At 41.7% G+C, this 18,922-nt stretch overlaps 2 protein-coding genes across 2 annotated transcripts in view; one reads left to right on the top strand and one right to left on the bottom strand.

Annotated features, from left to right (window-relative positions):
• Positions 1 to 638, bottom strand: part of PIGL (phosphatidylinositol glycan anchor biosynthesis class L) — a gene marked incomplete at its 5' end in the record, with an annotated part of 62,616 nt that extends 61,978 nt beyond the window's left edge. Inside the window, one exon of the mRNA XM_082493188.1 lies at positions 371 to 638. Within this exon, the coding sequence (XP_082349314.1) occupies positions 371 to 638 (268 nt within the window). The remainder of the gene's footprint in view (positions 1 to 370) is intronic.
• Positions 639 to 2,581: 1,943 nt separating this feature from the next.
• Positions 2,582 to 18,922, top strand: part of NCOR1 (nuclear receptor corepressor 1) — a 75,633-nt gene continuing 59,292 nt past the window's right edge. Inside the window, exons 1-2 of the mRNA XM_082493275.1 lie at positions 2,582 to 2,689; positions 16,910 to 17,087. Of these exons, the coding sequence (XP_082349401.1) occupies positions 16,980 to 17,087 (108 nt within the window). The 5' untranslated portion in view covers positions 2,582 to 2,689; positions 16,910 to 16,979. The remainder of the gene's footprint in view (positions 2,690 to 16,909; positions 17,088 to 18,922) is intronic.

The raw sequence follows: 18,922 nt of genomic DNA, 5'->3' as shown, positions 1-18,922 counted from the left end.
TCAAACTGCAGATGGATAGCACGGCACCTCCGCCACTGCATGAGTGTTTCCCAACGGTGTTGTGCTGCCCTGGCAGCAAAGGCCTAGAGGGCCCTGAGGTTCAGCACAGCAATGACATCATGTGTGGCATCACGGTGACATCACACACGGCGTCAGAGACAGGTGGGGTCGCCCCACGGTACAGCCACCGCTCGCTGCTCTGAGGCACTGACACACCGTCACAGCCTGGGGCTGATGTCACAGCGAGAGACCACACATAGGAAGGCATCATGGTGGCCTTCCCATGACGTCACGGGCGGGAAGCCCGGCCTCGAGGGCCAGCACCTCGGGGGTGGGCGCCCCGCCGTTCCCGGCGCGTCCGCCCCCTCACCTGCGGAGCAGCACAGCACCGCGGAGCGGGTGCCGACCCTGCCCAAGCCGAGCACGGTGGGGGCGAAGAACATCGCTTCGTCATCAGGATGCGCCGTCACCAGCAGGGCGCGGACGCCATCCGCCCGCGCCGCCGCCGCCCTTCCCCTCAGGGAAGCGCGAGCACCCCCGGCCGCGTAACGGCGCCGCAGGCGGCGCGCGCCACCGAGCAGCAGCGCGAGCAGCAGCGCGAGCGCCACCGGCCCCCAACCCCACGGCCCCGCTGCCATGGCGACCGGCGCCGCGCTGCTCCGGCCGGAAACGGGAGAGGCGGCAGGAAGGTTCCGGGGCAAGAAAGGGTGTCGTGTCCTTCTCCGCCCCCCCCCTTCCTTCTTCACTTCCCCGCCTCCGGGCGGGGCCGCTCGGCCGCTGTCGCGGAAACGTGCCCCGGCTCCGCTTCCCCAGGGCTGCCCAGGAGGAGGGGCGCACCGGGAGGAGGCCTCCCGCCGCGCAGAGGGGCCCTTCCCCTGGGGAGAGCCTTCATTGCCCGGGCCCTGCAGTGCACCAGCTGACCCTGCCGCTACGTTAAGAAATTTTAACTAACAGTGAGAAAAGTTGAGCTTTTCTGCTTGTAGTACCTTGTGTCCCTGTGCTGTGCTACTGTGGAAGAGACGTGGGTTGAGGGAAACCTCAAAAGCAGGGCGTGAGGAGCTTATCTTCAGCCACGTTCTGCTGCCCGCACATCTGCTGGCTATCCTGAGTGTGGCTGCAAGGGAAAAAAAGCACGTTTGGTACATCTTAGGAGTGAAGTCAACCATTGGAGAGGGGGTTGCAGAGCAAAAGGAGACAGGAAGTAGTAAAATAAACATGAAAAAAGCATTGGGATACACGATGGCTTGGAAACTGCTTTTCAAGACAAACAGGCAATATGGAAGACAAGTGTGTTGGGTCAGCAATGGTGGAGTGTGTCAGCTGGGTAGGTTTAAAGAATAAAATGAGGAAAGCAATTCAGAGGAATTCAATATCTGAAAAGCAGCAAACACCGCACAAAACATAGGCTTGACTTGTCCTAACAGATTTATATTCAGACACTTTAACTTCCAAGTGAATAGAGGTAGTCATCGGCATTAGAAACTGCAAATGCTTCAGCCTGGAGATTCGTCGAGTCACCTTAACGTAGTGCTTCACAGAGTGGAATTCAGCTACTGTAATAACTATGTGCCTGTACAATACATAAGTAATCCTGTTTGCCACAGGGTGAGCCCCTGCTTTATTAGTCCGAATAAATAATTGTGTGGACACACACATCCCACAAATGTGGGATACGACTTCTATTTAATGGAAATTGTAATAACAATGAAGTAATTTAATCTTGTCTAATGGTATCTCTTTTTTCTTTTACCCATAGTAAACCTGGTAAGAGATTAATTTGTGACCTTAGCACATCTGGAATTACACATTTGCAGGTAAAACGCCATGCCGATTTGAAATACTTTACTGAAAAAGCAGGGCACAATTTACATACTCCTCATTCGGGGAGGGGGGGGAATAAAAAGACATTTGAGATTTTACACCTCTCACATTTTTCAGAAGCCGTTCCTCGCTAGAGGCACGATGTCGGCGACAGCGCGGGGGCCTGACGGGGCACGGCGGGGGCCGGGCGATGCTCGGCGCCCGGGGCGGCTTCCCGCCTCCCCCGGCTCTGAGTAAGGCGCCCCCGGCCCCATTCATCGGCACGGCGGCGGTCCGCCGGCTGCGCCCCGTTATCAGTTATTATAAATTTATATCGATTTGCGGTGGGAGAGAATGAGGCGGTGCGGCTCTCCCACCCCCTCCGGTCAAGTAGCATCACCAGAAGACTCGCCGGGCCGGACCGGGCCCCTCAGCAGCCGGTGACTGGACCCATTCGCCTCAGCGCCGCCGCGCCCCGCGCTCGCCTCATGGCGGCCGCCCCCCCACGAGCCCCCTCAGCGCGGAGGGGGAGGGGGAGGGAACCCTTCCCCGCCGCACCGGCCAGCGGGTCCTGGAAGGAGCATAGCAGCCCGCCCTCTCACTGCCGGGTCCCCTGCAGCCTCTCGCGGGTTGGCGCTGCCCGGGCAACGTCGCACCCGATATGGCGGGAGGAAGGGGCGAGCCCCTGTGGCCGGTAGAAACAACGGAGCCGCGGCACCGCTGTTCGCTCGGTAGCTGCCAGGACCTGGTGAGAGGGGGCGGAGCCCACCGAGCCGGGGGAGGGGAGGCAAGATGGCGGTGACGGTGGCGCTGAGGTTGAGGTGAGACGCCGCGACCGTCCAGCCCCGCCAAAGCCTGCCGCCCGGGCCGCCCCAGCGCCGCGCCGTCGGTAAGGGCAGGGGGCCCGGCGGGACGGCGCGGGGGGGGCGGCGCGGCCCGGTGGGGCAGCGGGGCCTAGCGCCTCCGCTGTGAGGAGGAGGAGGAGGAGGAGGAGGGGGAAGAGGCGGGGGCCCTGGCCATCCCTTCCTCCTCCCTCCTCACCGGGGAGAGAGCCGCTCTCGTCCCTGGGGGGAGGGCGCTGGAGCCGGGGTGTGTGTGTGTGTGTGTGTGTCTTTGGGGAGCCGCCGGTGGTGGGGGAGGTGGGCGGGTCAGGTGTGGGCCGGGGCGGGGGGTACCCGGTGCCCGCGGGGGTTTTGCTCCATTTACGCGGTTTGTGTGCGGGAGGGTGCGGAGGGGCCGAGGGGGCCGTGAGGAGATGACCCTCGCGGGGAAGTTTTTTGAGAAATCCCAGAGCATCGGTGTGTTGGGTGCTCATCCCTGTCCTGTAGGTAGAAGTGCAAGTTAACAAACAAACAAACAAAAAATAAAAAAGGGCCAGTTCTTTAAAATCGGCCACTTGGACGCTCGGCCAGGAGTGCGTTGGTGCCGAAGGATGTCCTGCTTCCAGACCTGGCATGTTGGAGGTGCATCGCGGCCGCCTGCTCCAGCCCCACGTTGAGGTTGTCAGTGGTGGGGAGTTGTTGCTGATGCTGAATTATTCATTTAGGACCTGTAAACATCCTCAGCTTCTGTCATCTCTGGGCTGCTGGAGGGCACAATGGAAGTGGCTTTTTCTAGAATTATTCTGACTTGATGGTAAAGAACTTTGTACGTACTGATTTTTCTGCACTTAAAAAACCTGAGGGTATCAAGTCCGTTGCAGTTAAACAAGATTCTAGATGGGCGTGTGTACTTCTAGTGTTAGACAGGCTCAAGTAAGTAAGTAAGTAGGTAGTCTGAACAATATATTGTTGTCCAAAACGTGTTGCTTCTTGTTTCACAGATGTGGTCTTAAGTGTTTTACTTTTCGTGACTGCAAATAATGGTTTAGCCTAAGAATTAAAAAAAAAAAAAGGACAACTTATTACAGTGAGAAGGGGATGTCTAGTTCTTGTCTGCTTGGTTATGTGGCAGCATTCTTGCTTTGTGCAGTATTTTTAGATATAGTCCTACAGTTGTGAACTGCTGTAGCTTAGGTAGGGATTTTTATCCTAGGCAGTATGATTTGAGGGGGAAAAATGGTGCTATTATAAAAAACATTATTATTGTGGTAAGTAGGATGGCCATGGGCACAGCTTAAGTACCTGAATAAGTGGACACATAGCACTGTGTTCCTGCACATAAGGACCATGCAGATCTGTTGCAATTTTGCATTGGAATTTTATTCTGCAGAGTGTTGTTATTCCTGATTAACTAAACAACCCTGACATTTGGAAAGGAAGTATGTAATATTTGAAGTGGGTTTCTAGTTAGCTGAAATCTAGTGTCTTGTGTTGGGGGATGAAAGACCTTCATGCTTATCCCAAGGATTCAAAAGTTCAGAGGAAACAAGCCAACTACAGTGACCCTTTTTGCGAAAGCATGGTTAATTTTTTTCTTGACGTTGCTTTTCTATGTGATACTGTATAGGCTGCTAAGGAAAAAAAATTCTGTTGTGCTTAATGTGCAGTATAATTTGCCTATTTGAAATATACTGTTTGATATAAAAAACTTAAATCTGTTACTGAAACATGGGAAAGAGCAGCATTTTGGAATATTTGGAGTTATAATGGGCATTTTTTTAATGTATGGAGAGGATATTACAAGCGTTGCTTCCACAAGTGTAACTTCTCTCTACCTTGTTAGTTATTGCATGAATTGATTAAAAGTAACTCTCCAGATTTAAATTACATGCACAAAATCAGAGTATATTCACTTTTCTACATTGTGCTGCTGCTGATTTATTTTAAATACAGTTTATCTCCTACAACCGCTCATTTTAGTTGCTCTTTCTGGGCATACATATTTTTCATTGTGATCTAAAGGGATCTAGAAAACTCTCTCAAAAACTGTGGTAAAAGTAGGGCAGACTCTAAAGTTTCCTTTCAGTTTCCTCCCTCTAGTTGCCTTCCACAGTTCCTGTGGTTCTCTAACTGCATCTTCTGAGTTATTTAATTTCTTAGTTACAGCATGAGTGGGAGATGCTCGCAGGGAAGGAAAGCTGACTCTGCTTCAACTACAGTTAAATGCATGAAAGTAACTGAACAGGTATTCTGTACTAGAGAAAAATATTTTCTTTTTTTTTCTCTATTATTTTCCTAATATCAGCATTTAACTTACTCTTTCACAACTGTCAGCCAAAGTTTTGATGAAATGTTTTATTCCTCCTCTGTTATATTTGCCTAGAAAATGGTTTTAATGAAGATGTTCTTGCATGATCAAAAATACTATTTGGAGTTCTAGTGTGTGTAGCTACTAAATTTAAGTTTTTAACAATTGTTTAAGCTGGAAGAGATCTGTGCCTCATGCAGGTGCACTGCAACACAGTACAATCTTAAGAACAGACTAGTAACTAGACAGTGGTTTCATAATGCAAACAAACGTTTCCTGGATGCCAGTCTTGAACTCTTCAAGTCGTTTATGTTCTTTATTCAAATCTGAATCAGTGTTTTGGATGACAAGCTATTAACTGAACGTGTTACCTTGTTTCTCTACTGTAAATGTTCCACATAAAAATTCTGATCTATGCAGGATTGCTGTCTGTTAATATTTACTTTGTACTATTTCTAAATTATGCAAATAGCCAGGAATGTGCTGAATAGATCTCCCATTTTAGTTTCTCTCTCCTTCAATGATTCTCCATCTAGTCATGATGTTTTGTGATGTTCCCTTCCTCTTTCATGCTAGTTCAGTGTTTATCCACCATCTATTAAATGACTACCGCGGTCTGGGCCTACTGGGGCTTAAGTTTAGTTAGTTGGTGTGCATGCAGAAAGCTCAGTCTTACCTTGGAGCTATGTTTCCTCCCAGTATCCTAAGAGAGGTTTCTATGTCCTTGGATAGCTTCACATCTAAACCACTTGTGTAGTGTTGCCACTCCCAGACTGATTTGATATGCAGGTTTTTTTCTTCAGGCGGATGTTAGTCTATGTGGGTTTGAGTTTGGTGACTTCACCTGCTTATGATTACAAAGGCTACTGCAAAATTAAGATACTGTATTGGTATGAAGATGCATCAGCCATGTCTGAAAAATCCTATTGTTCGTAACTCTCAGCAGTAAAAAATTCGGAAATTAAATTTTAATGCAGAGAGATTACCTGCACAAACTTTTGACCAGGACTTAAAAATTCTGTGCAAGTCAAATGACTAGTCTTGGGTAAAACTGAAAATGAAAATACATTCACAAAGATGGCGAGGGAAAGAACATCTACAAATGGAAAAGGAAGAGGTAAAGTATGAAATATGCTTAAACTAGTATATTGTCTTTTTTAATACCTCCTCACATGCCATACATCCTATTGTGCTGTTTGCTGTGCTGCAGGGAAGGTGCGTTTGGTTAATTCCTTTTGTAGTCTTCATGAAGTCAGAGTCCTGTTGAGAGTTGAATACGGCTGCAGTAGCCTTCCCTGGCTGCAGGGCACAGGCCATATGCTCCACATGAAATGTCTGCTGGGCCATTACTGGTGAAGTTCCTGGGCAGAACTTGGGGCTGCTTTGAAAAGTGGATGCTCTCCTGAATGGATTAAAATGCATTAGCATTTCAGAGAAGATGTCTAATAAATGTGAATGGAAATCAACTAGGAAACCTACTGATTCCTGTCCTGTTCGTCAATGTTAGAAAATTAAGCCCATGTAAGTTCATTACAAGTTCAAGTGCTGTTCAGCAAACTAGATAGGTGTATTATTACAGTTCAACTGTACTCTTCACCTCATTAATAGTCATTTGCGGGAGGGAAGAAGAGGAATTAGTTTAAATAAAAAAAAATATACATACTTGGTTATCCACTGTAGAGTTTTGTCTCAGGTTTATATTCTTCAACTCTTGTTTCTGTTTTTATGCTATCTGAAATGCTGTATTGACAGAGAAGGGGTGTCTGAAAGGTGGGAATTCTCCTGTATAATTAGTGTAATTTCATGGTTTGGCTTTCTTGGAATGTTATTCCCCAAACCTTTCTTAACAAGTGTAGCCACTTATCTGTTCCATTATAGCCATTTTTTCTGTAGGTGCTGATGTTTCACTATGATCTCAAAGATCAAACTTATGCATATCTAGAACTTTGAAGTTCTGCTTTTTTTTTTTTTTTCACAGATACAAAGGTTTACTTATACCATTCGTAGTTCAAGATGTCTTTCATTCTTTGCCTGTTTCTGTGACCTAGAGGCTGTTGTGTGAGTCTCAGTTGCAGTTACATTTTTGTATATTGCTGCATTCCCTGTGAAGTAGAATATCTCAAACTTAATCATAAATGTAGTAACAATAAACTTTGTTTCCAGAAGGCCCTGGTGCATTTCCTGTGAAGTATCTGAATAGACTTAGGCATTGGTCTTATGTACACTAAAAAATTTTTCTTATTTTAACCTCATTGTATTTTTAGCTAAAATCTAGACTTGATTTTATCTGAACCCATTCAACTGAGGACAGTGATGAAGCTGATACTTAGGTTGTCCTGAACGCCTCTTTATAGTATGCGGTTTCTCTTATAATACATCGTAGTTTGTGGAGCTATGGGTTTAGTCAGTATGGATTAGCCAAGTTATATTTCCTCTTCCAAACCAAAGCTTCTTCAAAAAGCTGCCACTACAAAGATGCTTTTGATAACGAATGGACTACAAGAAGAAGCTAGAAACTTAAAACTGTGACCACGTACTTTCTTGCATGTTAGATGATGTCAAAAGCAGTTTTACCTGCAGATGGATTAACAGTAGAGGGATAAATTCACGTGCAATAGCTGTTTTTAAAGTGCCCATGCTTTCAGTGCAAAATGGAGAAGCAAAGTTGTTGTTTTGAAAGAATGTTTTATGCATTTATGAAATTTGAGATCATCATGGTTATCTCTAAGTCATAGGTGAAATGGGAGGAAATAGGTAAATTTGAGTAAACCTCAGTGAGTTGTTCGGCACTGACTCATAAGTGAGGATGACTTGCTGAGGAAGGTTGTCGCAGTTCTTATCACCGCTGTTTGCGTAGCATCTCTTGAACCTCTTGCATGTTGGTTTCTGTTTCACCTTATAGTTTTGTGGGTGAAATTTGAATGCTTCAGTCGATGTTTCATAAACAGTTGAATTACCCCTGTGGCAGGGATGGGGTCCTTCAAAAGGGGTACGGTAGATGTCTGGGGTTTGGGAACTGCTGCAGTTATGTCAGAAAACAGCTGTCTTCCCTTGCAAACGAGAGACCTGATCTGTGCAGTGTTTGGACTTTGTAGGGTTTGCTTTGGACATTCAATTCTGTAGGTTTAGTTCTGGTCTTTGGCTCATGAAAATTTTCAGTGGTGTACATGAGCTGCATGCTATTTGCTACCTTGGAACAGTCAGGAATGAGAATCTGGTGTTGCTAGGAAAGCCAAAATATGTTTTAAATGCCTTTAGAATACAAACTGTCTACTCTTCTTTGATACAATTCTAAAACCAAAAAACTTACAAGGTTTGTACCCTTTGGTTTAAATCATTGTTCAGTGGTACTTTTGGTCAAGAAAATCTCTACATCCTTCACTTCCATTTTCGAATGGAGGACTTCCACCTACTTGTTTCGGATAGTTCTGGTTTTATTGTCACCCTCCTTGGCAGAAGAGAGGTTCCTTCAGAATCAGTAAGTGCTGTTCCCTGATAAAACTCTGAAGAGGAGGATTCCTCCCTCAGGGATTCGCTGTACTCCAGTATGTTAGTGTGTTAACTGGTAAGAGCAGATGCTGAAAATATATGCTCTTATTTGAAGTGTACGTGCTCAGCACCAGCACTTTTTTTTTTTTTCTTTTTTTTTTCTGTGAGGCAAGTGGGTAGCTGATTAGAAACTTCCTAAGGTGTTAACATAGCCTTAGTTTTTCCTGTTATGATCCCCATTATAACATGGCAAAGTTGTGTATAGGCCGGGTCTTGATATCATATATGAGCAACTTTTCTTTAAGCTCATAAATTACAGGAGAGATTAAAATAGAATTTCCTGGAGAAGAGTATCTTGTCAGCTGAATTTGATCGACCTCATTTTGGTAGAGCACAAATTCTATTTGTATTTGTAGTTACCTAGCAGGAGAGAGAGAAACTGTTATTTAAAGATGAAGTGTAACAATGTGATCCTGAGATTTGGCAACAGTTTGGTTGTAAATTGCATATGCAAGTATGTAACCAATGTTCACCTTTTGGAATGGCAACAAAAATAATTTTAAGTACTCTTTTAATACTTATTTAATATTTAATGTTCCAAAAGCTATTACTTAAGTACTTTAAGGAGTTCATAGTCTCCTAATGGAAAATCTTTTCCTGTTAAAATTTGAAATATAAAATCCTATTTTAATTTTTTAGCTATCTTGATGCAGATGGAAAAGGCATGCTAGTACAGAATAAATGTGACATCTTGAATTGACTGCTGTAATGCTCCCTGACTTCTGTCACTTCTGTAATTGGCTAAATTAAAGTATACCATGCTTCCATGTCATGTAGAATATGAGTCCGACACTGTATAGCATAATTGTGAGTTAATGTTTTGGACATTCGGAAATAAGACTATATTGTACGCTAGTGGAAATGTCAGGGTGTGAGAAGGGTCAAATTCAGATGTTTGGGCTTTTCTTAGCATCTTTTTTCAAATGCCCCCATTGCTGTATTTATGGCTTGATTCATATGACATTAATAATTAATGGACATAATGTTATTTAGTGTTGTTAGTAAAACACGGCCTTATAGATGTTAATTTTTTTACTGTATTTCTAGCATGGATAGAAATAGCAATTTTTTCGTCAATAACCTTGTGAGTAGAGGGAGTGCAACTACATGAGATTAAGGTTCTCAGGAATTTATGGTATATTTTAGATGTCTGTCACAAGAAGAAAAGGCATTTGCACGTTTGGAATTGTCATGGAAAATTCAGCAGTTAGTTGTTCTCAACTTGGAGAAAACATGTTCATTGTTTCTATTCATTCTAACAGCATATGCCCATATGCTTTCATTACAAGCTTCAGAGTATTCTGCAACATAAAAATGAGTGGAAAAAGATTGAAGAAAGTGTGGAAGAGGTCCTTAGCTTTGAGGGTGATGTCTGTGTTCTGCAAAAATGGGAGGCACAGTATTCTGGAATGTATTTCAATAGCCATTATTTTAATTGTCTTTAATTTTGGTGTTGACCTATTAACATTTTTTGCTTGTAGCATACACAAAATCTTTCATCTTTTGGGGCTATGCCCAAGAAATTTTCATACTTACAAGCACAGCTGTAAGCTTGGATATTGTAGCTGGAATACACTTTCTTCAATTCTTGCACAAAATTTTCTCAAATCTGCTCAGGCATCAACCTCTTGGTAGGTTCTTGAGTGAAAACCCTGTATCTTTTATGATTGTCCTATCTAATGATCCCGTAGCTAATTTTCTTAATTACTGTCCCATCCCATTCCTTATTACTTTGCAGAACTTTGTATAATCAGACTTGAAGGGTTAACTTAGATCAGTTAGAACCCAAACTTCTTTTCTTTGTCACTAAATTTTTTCATTGTTGTTTTTCTGAGTAACTGTCATAAAACTATGCTGTTAATTGGATATTAAGGCAGTGACTGAAGGTCTAATAACTGCTCTTGAAGGGTCTAGTGCTTTTTTATTTAAGACTTTTAGACTGCTAAATTAGTCCTAGCTTGTAACGGTACTGTTAATATTCTAAGCATTGGAGTTCTAGATGGTAAGTAATACTTAGCCCTTTCCTGTGCCTGTTAGTTTGAATAAATAACTTTTTATATGGAGGTTGGACCCTTTAAACTATTTTTAGAAATCTGTCAGAAATGTACATATTTGTATTTTCTTGTGTGTGGCATATCCCCAAGATGCAAATTTTATGTTTTTGCTTGAGTGTTTTAACAGATTTATGATTATCTGACAATATAAAAATATTACTTGGAAGATATGGTTTTGCAAATCTAATAATATGCTTCAAGGGCTTTACACCTGTGACACTTAGCTTGTAATTTTGGATTATTGTCTGTGTCTTGAAGGTACAGGCACAGGTCTGTAATTCATGAAATCTAGTTTTTGTGGTTTAATAGATTGGTCCTTAAATAGGCCATGTTTTGGGTTGGTTTTTTCCATGAGGTTCTTTTATTACATTTTTAAAAAGTGAAATCACAGAAAAAATTATTCACAAGTGTTGTTATCATGCTTTGGATAAAGCCTTTCTAACCACTGCTCAAACAGTCCTTTCACTCTTTGTTTTCTCACCAGAGTAAACTTAGAATAAATATCCTGAATTAATTTTGTGATTCATTGTCGATCTCCTGCGTAAGGCAGAGCCTTCCTCATTCTGCCATAGGTTAGTTACATCAGAGCTCAATTTACTAAGGCTGCTGATTTAAAAGCAAAATCCCCCAACTCGGTTTAAGCCTTATATGACTGTAATCTAATTCCTCACACTCTATATCACACTTAGTTTGCTCAAAAACAAGATGAGGAAAATTCCCAAAAGGATGTGAAATTTAATTAGCAAATGTTGGTTAAGTACTTCAAGATGGCATGAAAATTACTCTAAATGCAAAAGTGTTAGCTTGTTTCTTATATGTGAAGGAAAATTGAGTCTACCCATGGGACTGGTCTTTTATCCGTGAAGGTGCACGGGAGAGTAGGGGACCGGCTGTTCGGCACGCGGGGCTGTGGTTCCACAGACGGGGTAGGTGACTCTGCTGTCTGTCTGGCCTCTTGACCCCTTCCTTTCTGCTGGCGTAAACATTTGTGTGGCCATGCGTTGAAGGGTTTTGGGGAACTGACCTGCTAAAAATAGTCAGTTTTTAACCTGTTGTATTTTTCCAAGTGAAGAACTGCTTTTCTTGGGTAGTGCTAGCTTTTGCCTGCCTACAGTGCTGTGAGACATGAGTCTTATTTCTGATTCAGTCATTGACTATTTCCTGGGTAGTCTTTGATAGATTTCTTAACCTTTCTGTTACTCATTTTCCCATGTGCCTACTGAAGATAATACGTATTTCTGCTTCTTTCTGAAGCGTTTTGAGATCTGGAGACCAAGAGATACTGTTCAAATTAGTATTCCCTCACAGAACCCAAATCTGAAATTGTGCTATGACTGTTGCCGTTATACTATCCAGTCCTAAATTATTTGTGACTTACTCAGAATTCTCCACATATGACAAATGTCAGTGCAAACAGTAGCTTTTAAGGGGAAGTCTGTGTCAGATCTGTTCAGTAGTTTGAGCTGGCCAAAGAGAAAAATATCGTCATACCTTTAGAAATAAACATTGTTAAATCATTTCCTTGCCCGAGAAGCTGAAATTAACACAGGGCCAAGTATCTCTTCATGGTTCCTGAAGCTGTTAGTCTTGTCACTGCTTCTTCTCAGCTAGGTGTTTTCAAGCTTAACAGTTTCTTCTTTTGACTGTTTGTTCCTACTTATCCTGTAACTTTTTTTTTTTTTTTTTTTTAATATTATCCATTTGGCACTACTGGGTTTCCCCACAGAGTCTGGGAATGTCAGTGAAGTGGGACACTGTAGCAGAAAGGAGTGGGTTCTGAAGTACCAAACAAAAAAATTCTTTCTGCCCCTTCTAATTGTCAGTATTCAGTGAGACAGACAATTTGCCAGCCTGGTTGGCAGCTGTATGAAAGTATTCATGACCTAACTTTATCTTTGTGAGACATTTAAGGCAGGATTCCAAAGTCTGTAAGAGTTCTTGTAAATGTTTATATGTGAAACCTCTGAAATTTGAAGAATAACATGAGAAGGTACGAAAATACTTGTCTGAAAAATAGAATCTTGCTGTCATTGCCTGTGCGGAGTTGGAAGCTGATATTTCTCATATTGTAATTTGTCAAGGGTGCTGAAAATGAGGATGAGCAGCCTCTGTTCTGGCAGAGAAGAGGGAACCAGCGGAAGGATCGGAGAGGCATACAGAGCTAATAGCGAGGAGCTTTAAAGGAGGATTCTGATTGGATTTGAGTGGAGCAAGATGAAGTTTGTCATGACTAGTGGAAGGACGCAGCAGTAAGGAAAGCCCGGATGAGGTTGTTTACTGTCTACACACACAGTTACAATTTTCTGCATAAAGACTGCCATATTTAAACATAATCTGAACATATGGGACTTGGAGAGAGTACAGCAGGAAGCTGTCATTGCCCTCACTGACCAAGAAACACATTAATGAAGAATAGTATGTGTTTGCTGGGTACACGCAAGCAGATGCTGAAGAGAGAGGCAGATGTTTTTAGATGAATGGTCATAAGGTTGCCTGCAGAGAAATAACAGTTGAAGTCAAGTGCTTACATCCACAAATGCAGAATTAAGATAGTAAGACAGGGAGAGATGAGCAGAATATTGTTGGTAATTCTGTAGGCAAATATTGGCAAAAATTTCTTCTCCCCCCGATATGGCAGAGAGTGTAAACAAGCTTGTACTGTAGGAGACTGGGAGATAAGATGGGGTCTGGAGGGCACATAGAGAGGTCGAATTAGGAGAGTGTCCAGGCACATATAAACGTCTGTAACAAGAAAAGGAGGCTTAAGAGAGAAAGAAAATGTTGTACTTCAGTGTCATTTTATGTTTTGTTGTACTGCTGTTTTTTTTCTTGAAAGAAATGAGATCCTGTGCAGAATCCCCATCCTTTAGTTCCCTCCCTACCTTGTAATTGTCTATATGTAACCATGTATTTTACTCTACTGTTACTGCCCTTATCTCTTCTGGCGGTTGTGTCAGTTCCCTGGGGGAGGAGAAGAATGTACCTTCACCATTGATAACTTTTTTTTTTTTTCCTTTTTTTCCTCTCTTCACTTCCCACCTCTCTTATTGACCACAGTTATGACCTCTACTGCTGTTTCTGTTGCCTTCCTCTGTTGGCCGCTTTTCTTTGTTTCACTTTTTTTTATTATTATTTTGGTGCTACGAACATGATCATACTTGCCGTTCTCTGCAGCAAGGCCATTAGACTGAATGTTTTCGTATGTATTATGTAAAACTTGTAGGTTACGAGATAAGTGTTTTGAGTTAACACTTGGATGGATGAAGGATGTTCATGCTTGTGTGCTGTGACCCCCTTCTCTTTCCATATCTAGTACAGAATCTGGAGAGACGGTCAGGACCTCTCATTGCTCTTGGTTGTGAAAGATTCTTGTGTATCAGTGAAGATTTCAAGACTAACAGTACTATCACAAACCTAATAATCTGTACACTAAAGTTCTTGTGAATGGAGAAATAGCCTTTATAGCATCATACAAAGTGAGTGTGGATTGAACTTTCAGCAGCTGGGTTAATGATCAACTTGTGGGTTTGACTGAATATTGAGAAAATAAGGAGAAGATGTAACTTGACAGAGAGAAACTAGAAAGGACCTTGAATCGTGCCGTACTTGCCCTATATTCATGTGTGATATTCAAGTGGTTGCTCCCCTGATCTCCTCTGCATCCCCAGATTCTTCAGATTTGCCAGACTGGTCAGCATGTCAGGGAAGAGAATATAAGAACAGGATGAGTATTGATGCTTTCCCAGGATCTGGTGTGCATTTCTGGCTCCCTATGCCTCAGAATGGGTATCACAGAACTACAGAAGGTTTGGAAGTGGTTGACCAGAATCAGGCCAGTAGACTAGGGTTCTTCAGCATAGAAAAGATGTGGCTGAAGGGATATGACAGAGGTCTACAGAATCGTGTGTGCAACAGGGGCAAAAATCAAATAGGAAGTAGATGTTTGGTCTGTTCTGATGTCAAAATTAGAGATCTTAAAGAAAGGTAGCAGGTCTGGAGCGAACGAAAGCTGGTGGTTTCTCATGTGAAATGCCACTAATCTGTAGAAGTCCTTGCAACAAGCAGTTGTGAATGATGGGAGTTTATACTGGATCAGAAAAGAGCTGGAGAAACCAATGGAAGAGAAAGCCATTAAGAAATCTTAAACAGAAAGGCTCTGACTCAAGGAATCAGAGCCACTAGGGGAGCCACTAGTAGGCTGGAGAGTTTGTTGGGAAAGTACTGGTATGGGTTCTCTAAATGCCTGTTGCTGGCCATTGTCAGTCACAGCATATTGGGCTAAAGGAGCTTTGATCAGATCCAGTATTGCAGTCTTTGTTCCTCACTGAAGTTTTTAAGGTGTAGCAGACATACAAGTATATAAAATGCAGTTAGTCATCTTCCACATATTTCTGAAGACTGTATATGAAGATACAAAGCTGGTGAGGGAGCGTAAGTTAGAGCATCAGCAATTCATCAAACTAAAGATTTGTACTTTTGTAACCTTAAAGTGTTTGAGCATCCTTATACCATGGAAGCAGTTGTTTGTGTAATGATAAATGTTCACCAGCCTGTGATGGGACTAGTTACCACTTTAGTAAACACTTGATTGATCTGACAATTAGCTATATGCCATAGTTTTACATGGACTTGCATGGAAGTTGAGAGAGAAAAAGGTTTTTTGCTGTAGCTTGGATTTAGGAATACATTTGAGTGTTCAATGCTATAGCTTGCAGCTAACCAGTACAGTGTATGTTAGCTAAAACTGCTTGCTTTCTGAGACCATTTCTTGATTAAATGGAAAGCATATGACTTGGATCTATTAGACCATCACATAGTTGGTAAAGATTTACTCTAGCGAATGCACTATGAATGAAAAGTATAATAAATGTTAATGGTGAAAAATTCTTTGTTAGAACTTGTCACTTGGATATGAGTTACAGGTACTATAATGGATAAATCAGTACTATAAAGCACACAACTAGTGATCTGCAGTATTGCTTTGAAAGAGAAACTGTATTTTTTCTTTAATTTTTCATATCCAAAAGTCAGGTTTAAGAGGTAAATCTAAATTTGTGTCATTATTCTGCCAGTCCAACGTGTAAAGCTTGCTTTGTTTGATGGAGAGGTGGGGAAAAAAACCCAAGCAGAACAGGAACGATAACATATGTCAGATAAACTTTAAGATCTGTTTGTATAGCTTGCTGTGCCTGATCCTTTCCTGAGCTGATTTTGTCTATTGACTGTTAATGGAAAATGCAGTTCAGAAGTATAACTTTACATGTGATGTTTGTGAAAGGCTGCAGATTAATGCGTTTTGAAATGAAGCCATTCAGGCAGGGATCAACAGTTACTTTATTTGAAGGTCTGATATGTCTGCTGGGCTCTGGACCAGGGGTTGAGAATTTGCTACGGGTCTGACAGAATTCTATATTTAATGCATAGGCTCCAAGGATTACATCTCTTGAGCTATCAGAGAGAAATATCTTGTGTTTAAAAAATATATATGTCCAGCTCTTTTGGTTAGAGCCATAATTTACCTTCTCAAAGCACGGATGGGTACAGCGTTTAATCAATGTCTTCTGATCTTCAGCAGCTGAAACTATACACAGCTTCATAGATGCTCAGACTTTGTTAATGAACTTGTCTGGATTTTTTTCAGTATTTAAAATCTTCCCCAGATCAGTATGTGTAAATCTGTAGCTGGAGAATACAATAGATGCAAAGTGGTCATTGAATGTCAGCTAAGCAGGATTGTTTTAAGGCTTCACAGTATATTCAGTTTCTGGCACCCCGTATGAGACAAACTATGCTGTCAATTGAAATAGTGGTTTTTTTTCTTTGTGACTGCCTTTTTTACTAACTACTTTTGTCAAGCTGCTGTTAGGTGGTAACAGTATTTTAGGGCTTGCCTAATACACTGTGGTTTAATGAACTGTAGGTGGCATTGAGTAAAGCAGCCCTAAGACTACCTGAATCTGAAAGTAAGAAACAGTTCACAGAATCTTAAAACTCTGTAGATGAAAGTGAACTTCACATTGTGCTAAAGAAATTGACTGTAAATAAAGACTCCATCTATAGACTATTATAGCCTCCTTAACATCTATTTTAAGTGACCTACTTTTGTTTTAAAATCCTCCTAATTCAACTGGTAACCGGTAAAATGATGTATTTCAACAATATAATCCTCAAATCTTTGTGTAGACAATGCTGACATGTCTCATTTTGAGCCCATTTAAGACCTGTTAACATGTTTCAGACTAGAGTAACCTATTAAATAAATACATCAGGAAAAAGCTTTTACTGGTAATGGTTGTTTTGCTTAGGTGACTATGGCTGTAATGTATTGTGAGTACATCTGGTACTTCAGTGCTTATCAGTGATCTTTTTTCCTTTAGGCGGTTTCCTAGAAACATGATTGCTTGCTGGTCTTGATCTCACAGCTTTGTGAAGACTTCTTCTCTGATAATGTCAAGTTCAGGCTACCCTCCTAACCAAGGAGCATTCAGCACAGAACAGAGTCGTTATCCTACTCACTCTGTCCAGTACACCTTCCCCAGCACCCGACACCAGCAGGTAAGGAGACACGCGGGTTACAAGTTTAGCAAGAGTATAATTCAGGTGTTTGTTGCACCAAATGGGACTATTTGTTTTTAACCAATGTAATAAAAGTTGTTTATATTTGAAAACGGTAGAGTTGCAGACAAATAAGCCCTGTTAAAACTGGGGAAATCTGTATAACAATGTTTGTGCCTGTGGAGTTTGGCTCTTGGGTTAAGGCCGATGAGTCTACTTATTCAAGTATATTGTGTCTTTGAATGAGGGTCTGACTATCGTGTAACTTCTGGGAAGTATAATCTGTAGCCATGTACTGCTCCTTGGTTTCTTCTGAAGTATTAACTTGAAAGGATATAATTACCTGTTGAATTATGCCTTCCTGCAAGGCTGTAGCTGAAATTATTAAAATCCCTGGCTACCATTGACGCAATTTTGGCTTTTTAACTTTTTGCCTGTTGTTTTTTTTTTTTTTCTTTTTTACCCCTTCATTCCTTTTATTTAGATTAGCATTAAAAATACTCTCTAAAATTGTGGAGGTATCCTAAATAAAACCCTACAGCTTGTCAACATTTCCTATTATTTAACACTTGTAAATCTACTCAAACTGGCAAAACACTTTAGAAACTTGCTTCTCTTAAAGGCTGTACATTGAGAATCTTGTCTCCTCAGTAGGTTGAGTCTTTTTGATTCTTACTTCCTCTACTTTTTTAATGTTGAAAAGTCAAATAAAAAGAAATGCTCAAAGTGACAAAGGAAGTGTTTTGCACGCTGAGGAGAACTGCTGCCAGTATTGCCTAGGTAAATAGTTGTGGGGTGGTTTGCTTTGGTTTGCCCTCTTCTTTTTTTTTTATTTTTTTTTCTGAAAACACTGCATTTTGCTGCTTAAGTTTATATACTTCTCTGCTTTTTACTTGGTTTTGACAGAAAAGTGAGTTTTAGACTTCTATATCTTTATCATTGGGAATTAATGTAAACTTCCTGGTTTTATGATTGTTTTCTCATAGTTTGAATGAATTCACTAGGGTTTGTGTTCATAAACTTGTGTCGTAGCTTTGCTTTAATTTACTCATGTTTAGTCATCATGCTAATTTTGTCAAACTAAGTGTCTCTGAGTCCATGTGCATTGATACCAATAATTTTCCAAGAATATGCAAATAACCTGTCTACAGTTTGTATGCATTTAATATTGAATGCAGTGTTCTGGGTGTAGCAAATCCTTCGAGAGACTGGGCTCTTGGGGCATTTGTGGGTACCAAAGCGTTATGGGGAATGAATGTCCTGTTAGGCCCAGAAATGCAGGAAGTGAACCCCTAGTCATCTGTCCTTCTTCTGTGTGAGGAATATTCTAGATTCTCTATAAACTAACTGTAGTTCTTGACAAAAATCTATGTGCAAGGTGGAGAAAGTGAATCCAAAATGTAGAAACTTATGTTACACTGATTTTTTTCTGAAGCAGTTGTACTAGTGCTTCCAGCTAGCCGTGACCTGCTAGCCAGAGTTAGGGGAATGGATTTCTTAGAATCTCCTACTTGGTCATTTCTGCTGAGCCTTTACTCTGCCATGCAGCGCACTCTGTGGCAGGGGAGGCTGTGGAGGAATAGCTGTTGCCTTTAGAACAGCTCAGGTTTCCCTCGTTTTAATGAAATTCTCCTCCTGCTACAGACACTTTAGATGTTTTGTTCTACTTACATGTTTGCAAAAGGAAATTGAAGAATTGGAGCTTTTTGGCTCGCTCTGTATTTATTTTTAGATAATTTGTAAAAACTAAATCTTACAGGGAATGACCTATTGCGTATCTTGTAGAGCTTTTCTTTGGGTAATGCTAGCTGCATCCAGTTTTTAAAAGCAAGTGG

The sequence above is a fragment of the Vanellus vanellus genome (assembly GCF_965231255.1).
Source record: "Vanellus vanellus genome assembly, chromosome: 19".
NCBI classification, from domain to species: Eukaryota; Metazoa; Chordata; class Aves; order Charadriiformes; family Charadriidae; genus Vanellus; species Vanellus vanellus.
Note: the sequence above shows the minus strand (reverse complement) of the source record. Positions and strands in the feature narration are given on the sequence as shown.